Below are 13,417 nucleotides of genomic sequence, written 5' to 3' on the forward strand. Positions count from 1 at the left end.
AAATTATCAAACATCAATCTTTATCAATTAATTTGTCAAACAGTATATATTTTTGAATTTTAAATGTATTAGTGTTTTGATAGTTCAAAATTCTATTGTTTATAAAAGTATTTACAACTTTTATAGTGGGCCCATTTTTTGTTAATAAGATAAAAAAAAAAGTTATTAATGTTTTTTTTTTAGTTCTTTTTAGATAGATGGTGAACAAGGAAGAAAGAAGTGGTATTCATTGAGTTTTATTATTATTATTATTATTATTATTATTATTATTATTAAAGAAGAGAAGGAACAATTTGTAATGATCAAAAAGTCTTTTTTATTTTGTTTTAATCTGTACAATCCGTAATTATTTCTTATGACTCCTTATCCTAATCCACCCATCCTTCCACATTCATTTTTCAACATATTAAGGTCCCACGCTAAAATAATTAAAGTGGAAAGTGTTTTTATCATGAAAATAATAGCAATTAGAGGATGCACGTAATGCATCTTGTGAAAAATTTATATATATATATATATATATATATATATATATATATATATATATATATATATATATATATATATATATATATATTGTTGGTTTGTGAATACTAATATATAAAAATTCAGTATGTCTCAGTCTTTACAATCACAAAAAAATGAATATGTAAAAAAAAGACTATATAACAAAAAGATAAGCTCTAAAAACAGAAAATTAAAAAAAAAAAAAAAAAGTCTAACAAAGATGTAAAAAAAATTATAAAAAGTTAATTCGGCAAAAACTTTGCAATATTGTTTTACAAAGAGTGCCAACTATAATTTCGCAACATAAAAAGGTTTTTTCCGAAGAAAATAAAAATCCATATGATTTTTATAATGAGAAACATTTAAAGCAACTTCGTAGGAAAAAAGATCAATCCGAAATGAGCAGTTATTGACTTATTTTTATTATAGTTGTCAATATGGTAAGTTCGGGAAAGGAAATAATTTTAACCATTACAACAAATCAATCAACTTTTAAAGGATAACATTATTATAAAGTAAAAAAGATATTTTTAATTTGTCTTGGTTGCGTCATTAAAAAGTTATAACAATAAGATACGATAAGATGAAAAAAAAAAGTGAGAAGGTGAAAAAAAATAACATAACAATAAGATAACAAAAAATGAGAGGTAATGATAATACACCTTAAGCCTAATATGATAAAAAACCATTCAAGAAAATCAAAGTGTTCTAAACCAAATGACATAAGACACTTTTGAAACTACATAAAAAGATATGTAAAAATAATAACTAAAATACTAAAAAAAAAAAGACACGTTTTTGTCATTGGTGTGCACAATCTTGTGTAAAACAAGTAAACTGTTTTTTTTTCTTATATACTGTCACATCAAAAAGATTTACAACCACAACATATATATATATATATATATATATATATATATATATATATATATATATATTTGATTTCATATATTGTCCAATATAAAGTAAGAAATTATGACATCATAGTGACTGATATCCAATTATGCAACAAACAATAAACAAAAGATTCAGCCTCCAAAATCTCACCAACAATCTTTCATGGTCACTTCCATCATAACTTGCCATCATTAAAAATGGGACCCACAAAAATATAACACAAATTGCAAAAAAAAAAAAAAATAAAATAAAATAACAACCTACTTTACTCACTATTCACTATCAATATTGGTAAATAAAATAAAATATCTAAATGATTAAGACAATAGATTGCACAATGAGTTTGAATAAAGTCAAGTTATTACAACACAATTCTAAACATGAAGTGGCTAAACGTATAGGTGTCCTGACCGGGATTTTCCGGTCAGGTGTTGACCGGGTTTGACCAGACGGGTCCCACCTAAAAGAACTCGAAATCAAGATATTTACCTCCAGGCTTAACACCAGTCCCAACCATTCTTTTACTATTGTTACCCAACCCGCCCGGCCCGACCGGTTCAACCTGCCCGAACTTCCCGGGACTCTCGGGCTCAACCGGTCTGGGCACTTCGGGCGGTGTACTACACCGAATCAAAGCCCAATTCACACCTTCAAAAAACGGATGCTGTTTAATCTCGGTAGCCCCTCGTTTCACACCTAACCGGTGTTGCGGTTCCTTAACCAACAACCCTCTAATCAAATCCCTGCTCGCGTAGCTTGTAGCCGGTGAGTCCGGGAACCTGAGCTGCTGCCCGACAACATTGAACAAAGTTGCCCGGTTGCCCGCACCCTTAAACGGGGTCCGCCCGTATAAAAGTTCGTGTAAAAAGATTCCAAATGTCCACCAATCAACCGCGCTTCCGTGTCCTTCACCTTTGATGATTTCGGGCGCTAAGTATTCGTGGGTCCCGACGAACGACATGGACCGGGCAGCAGTCGGCTCCGCCACGAGCTCGGGCAGGTGACCGAAGAGTGGGGTCGGGTCGGATCGTGGTTTTGGGGTTCGTTTTTTGTTTTTTTGAGGGAAGAAACGGGGGAGGAAGCACGCGGGTTGGATGCATACGGATGTCGGCTCAATGCACGCGGGTTGGACACAAAACGGGTTCGCGGGTCGTTTTGATGGGTCGGATTCTAGTGAAGATGATTTTATTAGGATTGGGGATACGGTGCATCTTAAAGAAAGGTCAAAATCGGATAACATTATGTGACCATCTTCGCGTACTAAAACATTTTCGGGTTTTAAATCGCGGTATACAACTCCAAGCATGTGGAGATACTCGAGCCCTAGTAACACCTCCGCCGCATAAAACCTACAAAAAAAATAATGTCAATGTAAAAATGTAAATCAGGTATACAATGGTCTGGCTGACAAGTCTTGTAGTCATGTCATGTGAGATGTAAATCAGATAGACAGTTTCTTGTCATGTCATTTCATATGACGGAAAAACTCATTGGAATTGAAACTATGATATTGCAGCTGCTTAGACTTGAACCCTTGACTGTCTGTAAAAAAATAAAAATATAAAAAAATACCTTGCGGCGTATTCGGAGAAATGTTTTCCGGGTTGTCGTTGTCTCAACGTATGCAAATCACCACCGGGACAATACTCCATAACCAAACACGAGAATCTATCCGTTTCAAAATGAGTATATAAAGTCGGCAAAAACGGATGATCAAGCAATTGTAGAATATCTCTTTCGGTTTGAGCCCTAGAAAGTTTCTTTCTACTAGCGAGTGATGCTTTATCCATCACTTTCATTGCAAAATAGCAACGGGTCCCACTCAACTCGGATTGATACACGCTCCCAATATCACCACAACCTAACAATCTAAGCAACCTAAAATGACTCATACCCAAAAGCCCATCTCTTGACCTAATTGCAAGAATTGCCTTCCACCTCGGATCATTCCCTTTATGAGGCTTGTTTGTACTTCCCGTGAAGTTACTCCAATTACTATCGTCACTAAGCCCACTACTATCACTAGCTCGACTAATACTCGTTTTCCCACTTTCTAAACACTCCCCACGAAGGGTAGTTTTGGTATTTCCGAAATTTCGTTCGATGCTTAGCATTCCGTCGCTCATTCGGTATGTACTTGTGCTCATGGATGTTACGACTCCCGTACTATCAATGCTACTATGTGGGCTAACATTTCCACTCGGGGGCAAAGAGGCGTCCCAAACGCACTCTTTTTCGTCTGAAATTGGAGAGTTTTCGGGGTTTTGTGAGTGGCGTGAGATGGAAAATGGCGAAGATGGTGTTGGTGTTGGTGTTAAGTTTTCGCGAAGTGAAAGATCTTCTAAAAAGGGCCCACCAAGTTTTATGGGTTTGTTTTGATTGATTGGGACACAAACGGGTCGCATTAGATCCGTGTCAATGGGTTCAGGGGGGTGGCTAGCACCTGAGAAAGAGGTGGAGCCGATTTCATCATAAGAATCATCGGGTTCTTTCAACATGTTTATATCTACCATCAGATCTTCTTCATCGTCGTGTAATGAGTTCTTCTCTTTCCGTCTGTTGGAATCTTGAAAAGTTGGTGGCTTTATATGATTCATGTCTTCTTTCAGCAAATTGAAGTGTGAATTTGGGAGTTTGAGAATATTATCAGGCATCGGCCTTGAAAGGGGAAGCTTCTGTGAATCATGAACCCTTTTCATTTCTGGTTATTGTACATCATTAAATCAGAGCTTTCTTTGGTATCACAGATCTGTTAAAATAAAAAAGGAAGAAAGAATGATGCAATTTATCAAGAAAAAGGGAAGAATAAGATAAGTAATAATTAGGGTTATCATTCATCTATGTGTAGAATTGGTAATCAGCCCTTTATACTCTGCAAATCGTTTTTTTTTTCACGAAAAATGGTGAACTAGTAATCTCACATCTAAAGGAGATGGTTGAATGAAGAACATTGTCTAATTCTGCGAGAAATTAACCCCAGAATTAGAGTAATATAATTCTTTTTTGCAACTATTTTCATTTTAATCAGTAGAAAAACCTTTAGAGTCAATATCAATGGCGATATCGTAGAGTACCAAATTTCAACTTTAAATAGGAAAAGTTCCAGGAATCCAAAGCATCACATCATAAAATGAAAAATGGAATCAAATCAACAACGAAACAAAAACAACACAGAGGATAAAATATCATAAAACTCAACAAAATGCAACATTAGTATCGGATCATAATTTTGGAAACACGAATTTCATTTCATTTTTCACCAAATAAAAATTGCTTAAAATCAAACAAAATCAGCAAAAATCGAAACAATGCGAGAAAAATCGATCAAAATGCAGATACTCACCACCAGATCTGAGACGAACAGCTGTAAGAAAACCGAACTTCTGAAACTTCCTTCGCCTACTTCCGGATTTGTTTGCTGTCGTTGTTGTAGGTTTTTGAGAGGGTGGGAGAGAGAATTATGAAGGTGTAAAAATGGGGGATTCCAGTGAATTTGCCTTTAACAGGGTTGGTCTGAGACTGCATAAAGGTGGGTCTGGAATGCAGAAGGGGGCAACTGGTGCTATGACGATGACAACATATGACTATTTAGTTTGCTTTATTGCTTTTTTTCTCTTTCTCCCTCTTGATTTCTTTCATGGTGGATGGCGCACTTTAGTCATGTGTTCACTGGGCAAGAGAGAGAAATATGTTTGCATTTTGGAATGCTACCATATTTTCATATTTCCATCGTCATTCTTTATATTATCATTTCTAGTACTATTTTATATAAAATTTTATTTTTATATTAAAAAATAAATAAGGTCCACCATTTTTCACTAAAGATTATTTTCAACCTATTTCTATTTTTTTTTTCTTCTAAAAATAAGTAAAAAAAATAGGTAAATAGTATTTTATTTTCAACCCTATTCATTTTTTATCCTATTTTTTATCCCCATTATTCCTAATATATTTCATTCTTCCAACTTACATACATTATCAAACACACATCTTCTACTAATTTAGTTTTAACAAAAATAATATTAAATAAATGGTTATATTTATAACACACTTATACATTTTTGTAAAATATGTTATCGTTTTTTAAAATTTCTATATGTGTTTAACTTTTTATATGAATTTGATGAACAAAAAAACAAACTTTATATTTATAATTAATTAATATAATTTAATATATAACAAAATATTATAAGTATTAAATATTACATTTAAATTACAATTAGTAGGTAAAAATAAAATAGAAATGTATAAATATATAAACACAGAGACTAAAACCGACAACGCAAAGTTCATCCTTATTTTGGAAAAAATGAATAGTATAATACCATATTTGGTGTAATACTATTCATATCCCCAAAATGAAGGAATAAATGGGAGAGGGTTGGAGAAAAATAAGGAAAAAATAGGGGGAAAATGGAAAATGGGAATGGGTTGGAGATGTTCTAACTCATTCGTTTAGGCTATATGGTGTGGAAATGATTCCACGCGTACGTGAACACTACCCCATTATTCTGTAGTCGTCTTGTGGAGTAGGTGACTTCACGAGTCTTCACGGAGGCCCTTATTCTTATTCTTCTTCTTCTCTCTCTCTCTCTCTCTCTCTCTCTCTCTCTCTCTCTCCGCATGACCACCGCCCCTTGGGCTGTAATTGTGTTGTGAAATGAGGCGACACCATCTTCACGCCTTACCATACTTGATAGCCTTAACCCAATTGAAACATTTGGTCTAGCGGTGAATTGTCTTTCCTCCATGAGTCGAAGGTTTAAGTCTCATTTGGGACACACGTGGATTTTAAGTGTAGAATAAGAGTAGATTACATTTTTGTTTCAAAAAAAAAAAAACTAAATTGCAAACAACCTTCTCATTTCATTCTCGATTTCAATCTTTTTATCAGTTTTCTCCAAATTATCAAGAACACTTGATTTTGATAATCTTATTGGAAGATTATTGTAACACTCCATTTTGATGATTCATAATGGTAAACTAGGTGTAGTTATCGTTTAAAAAGAGTTGGTCTTATGATAATAACACTTGAATATATATTGGTAAAATAATACTGTAAAAAGTTATATTGTTCTAGGAAAATTTGTTAATTGAATACCAATAAGTTGTTAGCAGTAGTTGATAGTTGAAAATTGAGACTACAAAATTAGGACTCGATAGAGTCAAAATAACTAGTTTTTTTTATCTTGGAATGTAGCCCCGACAATATAGAACACGCCGGTAAAAAAATAGGCCAAATCATAGTGTGTATATATATATATATATATATATATATATATTAAGTATTTTTTTAAAAGAAAACGTTAAATATCAAAGTATAAACAATAAGTATTTTTTATAGTAAAATTTCAAAATATATACAAACAAAATGATGAATAAATAAATAATTCAATTTAAACTGATAAAACAAACTACAAAAAAATAATTATATTTTAGCCATATAATCTTTTTTTTAGTTTATTAATAAAATGCAACAAAGTTTGATTACTTTTCTATGTAGACCATTTTGTTTAAAATGACAATGAATTTTGAAGAAACATGTCAATTTTAAATTATATATATATATATATATATATATATATATATATATATATATATATATATATATGAGAAAAGTGAATATACCCTTAAGGGTATATAAGATTACGTACCCTAACTATCAAAACTACGTAGTTTTGTTAAATGGTTTAATTTTCTGAAAATAAAAAAGAACAAATCAATTTACAGACGTGTTTCCTTATTCACTATCCAATTCAATTGGTCAATTTCTTTTTGTTCTATGATCGGCTGCATCACAATCCCTGGGATTTTGAACGAAATAAAAAATTGACATCGATCACAAAAAAGATTTCAACGAAATCGGAATTAGAAGTTAAAAATCGATTTCATGGTCAATTCTTTTTGTTCTATGATCGACTCTGCTTCACAATTCCTGAGATTTTGAACGAATTTTTTTTTTTGACATCGATCATAAAAAATATTTCAAAGAAATCGGAATTACAAGTGATTGTAATCGGAAATCACAGAAATCGTGAAGAATTCAATTCACAGAAGACTTAAAAAACGATTTCAAAGGGATAACACAGGTGAATGTCAATGTTACTGCTATAACACATTTTACAATTCACCAATGATTTCACTTTCAACTACTATGTTGTTAATTTACACTTCAGTACTCATACGTTGATTGTTTCCACCAACTAACTGATACATTGTTCATTATGTTCATCATTATTGTATTACAAACAATATATTTGCAATATGATTATGTATTTGTTTTCTGTACTATTGCTTTGTCATTTGTAAATTTGCAAATTTTGAATTAGGGACACAGAAAGCTGTTTTCGAAGTTGTTCTTTCAGATGAAAGAGGGAAATCTGAAACACAAAGGATGATTTTATCATTGTAAAATACCTAGAGAAAGTCATTTCTTTTCATGGGGCAACAAATTAGTTAAAGCTTTACCAAACAAAACATCACAAATTCCAAAATATTTTTAAAAAAATCAAGTCAACAGTATGTATAGAATTATACACTCATAATATACCAACTATGACATGATCCCTTTGTCGATCTATTGTTGCTACAATGACGTAATATACCATAAATGAAAGTCTGCAGTTCCCACAAATATATTACCAAATGATACTCATGTTTTTTTGTATTTCTTTAAGGAAAATCTCCGATAAAGTCCCAATATTTTGGCCCAATTTATGGTTTAATGTCAACTTTTATTTTTTAAATAGAAAAGTCCTTATTATTTTAGTTGAATTTATTACTTTTGATATAATGAAAAAGTTAGGCCATCTCTAAAAATTTATTGGCATGACATTAATATGGTCAAGTTCTTATTGTCTTTTACTTGTGGTTTTATGCAGGCCATGGTGTTTGAAACCGAAGCAGCTGATCAGGCTATAGAACCGTATATAAATGAAAATGTTGACACAAACTATTCCATGGAAGCAACATATGAATCTGAAGAACTTAACGATTTCGGTGTGAACATTGAAATTGACGAAGATGATGTTGATGATGAAAGGATATTGGGAAAGGTTTTTGATACACCCGATGATGCCTATACATTTTATTATGATTATTCATTTTTGCATGGCTTTGGTATACGTAGAGATGACACAATTAAAAATCCTAAAACAAATGAGCCTTTTCGAAAGATATATGTATGCAACAAAGAAGGTTTCAAACGGATGGACAAAAATGATTCAAGTGAAAATGAGAAAAAACGTCGTAGAGATGTTAGAACCGGATGTCAAGCTAAGCTTCGAATAACAAGACAGGAAGATGGAAAATGGTTGGTGGACTCGTTTAATGACACACATAATCACGACTTGACCATGACACCTACGAAGGTGATGAAGCATCGATCTCATAGCAATTTCCACCGTTCAATAGAAGGTAAATCTCTTATGGTGCAATTTGGTCAAGCAGGGTTAAAACCTTCTCAGATTAAAAAGGCTGTTAATACACTGAAAACCTCAAATGTACCTGATGTAACTTCAAAGCAATGTGCTGATGTTTTATCTGAGCATCGAAAACAGCATAGAGGAAAGGAGTTTTATGGACTTATAAAACATTTTCAAGATAAAATATTAGTTGACAGTGACCAATATTTTGTCGTGGATTTATCTGATGATGGGTATCCTAGAAATATCTTTTGGGCTGATGGTAGATCAAGAGATGCCTATACAAAATTCAGAGATGTTGTTGTGTTTGATGTCACTTATATGACTAACAAATTCAAGATGCCTTTTGCTCCCTTTACTGGGGTGAATCATCATGGGCAGTCAATACTTTTTGGTGGTGCATTGCTTGAAAATGAAAAGGAAGACACATTTGAATGGTTATTTGAACATTTCCTCAAATGTATGTTTGGTAAGTATCCGAAGGCAATTATTACCGATCAAGATAAAGCTATGGGCAATGCAATAAGAAAAGTGTTTCCAAATACTCGACATCGCTTTTGTTCATGGCATATTAGGAAGCATGAAACTGAGCATCTTCGATCATATGTTTCCCGTTACAGTGATTTTCAAGAGACATACAGACAATGGGTAAATAGTGACACCGTTGAACAATTTGAAGCAACATGGGAAGATATGCGTACTAAGTATGAAGTGGAAAGCAATTGTTGGCTTAGTGACATGTATAACCAACGTATACATTGGGCTAAACCCTTCTTAAAGGATATTTTCTTTGCTGGTATGACCACAACCGGACGAAGTGAGAGTATCAATTCATTTTTTGATGGATTTGTTAATTCGAGGACCATGTTAAATGAATTCGTTGTACAATACGACAAAGCAGTTGAGTCACGAAGGGCTGCCGAAGAAGATGAAGACTTCAAGACTATGAACTTGAGACCAGTTCTTTCTTCAGTGCATCCAATCGAAGCAAAAGCAGGTCAATTTTATACTAGAAAGATGTTTGATACTTTCAAAAAAGAATGGACCGAAGCTATTACCAATTTGACTCACGAGACCATAACAAAAACTAAAGAAGAAAGCACATATAGAGTTGGGCAATTGGATGTTGATAATAAATATTGGCGTATTGTTACCTTTCGTTCTTTAAATCAAGTTAGTATCACATGTTCGTGTTCTATGTATGAGACAAATGGAATTTTATGCAAGCATAGCTTATATGTGATGAAGAAGAAGCATGTTCAAGAACTGCCGAATCAGTATATTTTACCGCGATGGACCCTTGATGCTAGGTACAAACTAGGTAGTGTTAGTATCGGACTCGGTGAAATAAATAATGAAAATGGAGTTAGTGCCTACACATTATTTTGTGTTCGTTCGAATTTTACTAAACTAATTGAACAAGCAAGGGACTCCCCTTCGGAGATACAAAAACTCAATACGATATTGATAAGTCTTTTGAATGATCAAGCAAATCGAAAAAACTCTATGTCTTTGGAGAATGCATCTCCAAGTTCTTGTATGGGAGTTTCACAAGTAGATATGGTGCCACAGTTATCTATCCGTGATCCTCTTGGTCCAGTTACTACAAAAGGGCGTCCTAAACTTGCAAGTAGAATCAAGTCTTCTTTAGAAGCCCCTAAAAAACGAACATGCTCTTACTGTCAAGGATTGGGTCATTATGCCACTAGTTGTTCAAAAAGAAAGGTAATTATAATATTAATTTAGTTTTCATGATTAAGAACTCTAATGAGTATATTAACAATTTTTTTTTCATGTATCAGGCGGATGAATCGTTGCAAGAGACATAATGATGAGATGTGTTGTTTCTGTGAGCAAAAGAAAAACTAGATGGTTCATGACATTTTTTTTGGTTAACTGCACATTTTTCATGTTTTAGACACAAACAATGTATGAAAGTATGAATAATCTAGAAGTTATTGATGTTTCTTAACAATTTAAATGTTTTCGAATGAAATATGTTGATTGTTTGTGAAAAAAACAAAAATACGATGGTATTTTGTGAAAAAACAAAATTATGAGGGTATTTTGTGACAAAAACAAAAATACGATGGCATTTTGTGAAAAAACAAAATTATGAGGGTATTTTGTGACAAAAACAAAAATACGATTGTATTTTGTGAAAAAACAAAATTATAAGGGTATTTTGTGACAAAAACAAAAATACTATGGTATTTTGTGAAAAGAAGAAAGTATGATGCCATTTTGTGAAAAAAAAAAAACCAAAATTTGAGGCTATTTTGTGAACAAACTGAAATTTGAGGCTATTTTGTGATAAAAAGAAAGTATAAGGCTAGTTTGTGAAAATTAAAGAAAATTTGTGGCTATTTTGTGAAAAAAAGAAATTATGAGGCCATTTTGTGAAAAAACAAAAAATTGAGGCTATTTTGTGAAAAAATTGAAATTTAGGCTATTTTGCGATAAAAAGAAAGTATGAGGCTAGTTTGTGTAAAAAAAACGAAAATTTGTGACTATTTTGTGAAAAAAAGAAAGTATGAGGCCATTATGTGAAAAAAACGAAAAATTGAGGCTATTTTGTGAAAAAACTGAAATTTGAGGCTATTTAGTGAAAAAAAAAAAAAAGTATGAGGCTAGTTTGTGAAAAAAAACAAAAATTTGTGGCTATTTTGTGAAAAGAAGAAAGCATGAGGCTATTTTGTGAAAAAAAAACAAAAATTTTAGGCTATTTTTGTGAAAAAAGGAAAGTATGAGGCTATTATGTGAAAAAAATGAAAATTTAAGGCTAATTTGTGGAAAAAAAAACTAAAAGTTGTGGCTATTTTGTGAAAAAAGGAAAGTATGAAGCTATTTTTTAAAAAATACAAAAATTTGAGGCTATTTTGTGAAAAAACCAACAGTTGGTTGTCTTGAGAAAAGAAAGTATAAAAGGAAATCGTTGTCTCGCTCGGTCGTTAGGGTGTAAGCCCGGAACCAATTGAAATAAACCCACTTTTCCCATCTTCGTAATAGGAGTCAATGATTCAATAAGTTGAGAAGAATCGAAGGAGTCGCATCTTTTTCCCATTTTCGTAATAGGTGTGGAAGAGAGTACAGCCTGATCGACCAAGTCGCCGATGTTACTGCCCCCATGTAGAGTACAACCTGATAGCCGATAAGGTCTGAGGAAGAAAGCAAGCTCATTTAACTTGAAACGACGTCGAATAATTCTTTTGGGTACCTAACTTGTATACCCTTAAGGGTATATTCACTTTTCCCTATATATATATATATATATATATATATATATATATATATATATATATATATATATGTATATATATATACATATATATATATATATATATATATGTATATATATATACATATATATATATATATATATATATATATATATATATATATATATATATAATGAAGGAAACATATTAAAATTTGAAAAAAATAAGGAAACAAATTAATGACACATTAATTGCTTTCTATAACTTAAAAATTTAGAATAGTTAATTAAGAAAATTGAAAATTACAATAAAATGAAAAGTGTAAATTAATTTCTAAGAATTAACCATAAAATTACATGTGTCAAAATACATAAGTATATGACATATGGCAAAAAGATTTTCATTTATTAATAAGGATATATATATATATATATATATATATATATATATATATATATATATAGAGAGAGAGAGAGAGAGAGAGAGATAAGTTCAGGTGTTTAAAGTAAGTATTGTGTTATTGTATGCATAAATGTGGGTCAATCAAAACTAAATAAAAAATTAAATAATTAAATAAATAAATAAGGGTAATTTAGTCATTTGTTTAATAACTTCCAAAAATAATCCCTATAATCATGGTATCTCTCCAGTTTAAATCTCCTTCCCCTCTTTATCTACAAACCGATTCTGAAAACCCTAAATTGAACAAATCGACACCCCCACCATTGTCCCTCCAGCCGCCATTACCCCTTTATTCCAGTCTGCATCAAGTTCCGATTCCGACTCGGAGTTGGACGACGAAGCTCAAGCTGCTCTCGAATTACAAACCCTAGAAACGGAGCTCTCGACAAGGAGCAACGAAGCAACGACGCAGGTGAGGTTTTCGGAGGTGTTTGCTTGAGCGGAGAATGTGTGGCATGCGATGGGGGGCTGCTCCGGTAATCTCCTTGCTCCCCCTTTCTTTCTGATTTAACAGCCAACAACGAAGGAAAATGGAAGCAGGCAGAAAACGATCTAAGGGGAGTTTTTTGTTTGTTTGATTCTTTTAATAGGGAAAGATAGAAGGAAAAGGGAGAGGCTGTTCGTCTCTTGATGTTCTTGGCATAAATCAAAGAAGAAGAAGAAGAAGAAGAAGAAGAAGAAGAGAAAGGAGCTGCTGATCTCTTCTGTTTGCACTAGAAAACATCCACTTCGGTGGTGTGTTCTTGACTGAAAACGAAGAAGAGAAGGAATGCAAGGGTGATTTTTCTTTTGTATTAAATATTGATTGTGAATCGATGCAGAAAAGAATAGAGAATGGAAGAGTGTTTATGTAGATGATTCAATGGATGATATTGGTGAGATTCCAATTCTATTGGAATGGAATCACGA

General features: G+C 32.5%; 2 protein-coding genes across 2 annotated transcripts; one reads left to right on the plus strand and one right to left on the minus strand.

Moving 5' to 3' along the window:
- Window positions 1-1,679: 1,679 nt before the first annotated feature.
- On the minus strand, window positions 1,680-5,121 carry LOC145167705 (serine/threonine-protein kinase D6PKL1-like). Its single transcript, XM_079086940.1, has 3 exons — window positions 4,748-5,121; window positions 2,977-4,153; window positions 1,680-2,753 (listed from the first exon to the last, which is right to left on the minus strand). Exons 2-3 carry the CDS (start codon window positions 4,101-4,103, stop codon window positions 1,865-1,867), a joined length of 2,016 nt encoding a protein of 671 aa, XP_078943066.1. The 5' UTR covers window positions 4,104-4,153; window positions 4,748-5,121; the 3' UTR covers window positions 1,680-1,864.
- Window positions 4,879-10,657, plus strand: LOC145164980 (protein FAR1-RELATED SEQUENCE 5-like). Its single transcript, XM_079083622.1, has 4 exons — window positions 4,879-5,077; window positions 7,734-7,812; window positions 8,210-10,553; window positions 10,631-10,657. The coding sequence occupies exons 1-4, from the start codon at window positions 4,879-4,881 to the stop codon at window positions 10,655-10,657; spliced, it is 2,649 nt and encodes an 882-aa protein (XP_078939748.1).
- Window positions 10,658-13,417: the final 2,760 nt, after the last annotated feature.

The sequence above is a fragment of the Lactuca virosa genome, chromosome 3 (assembly GCF_052849685.1).
Source record: "Lactuca virosa cultivar CGN04683 chromosome 3, Lactuca_virosa_CGN04683_v6, whole genome shotgun sequence".
NCBI classification, from domain to species: domain Eukaryota; kingdom Viridiplantae; phylum Streptophyta; class Magnoliopsida; order Asterales; family Asteraceae; genus Lactuca; species Lactuca virosa.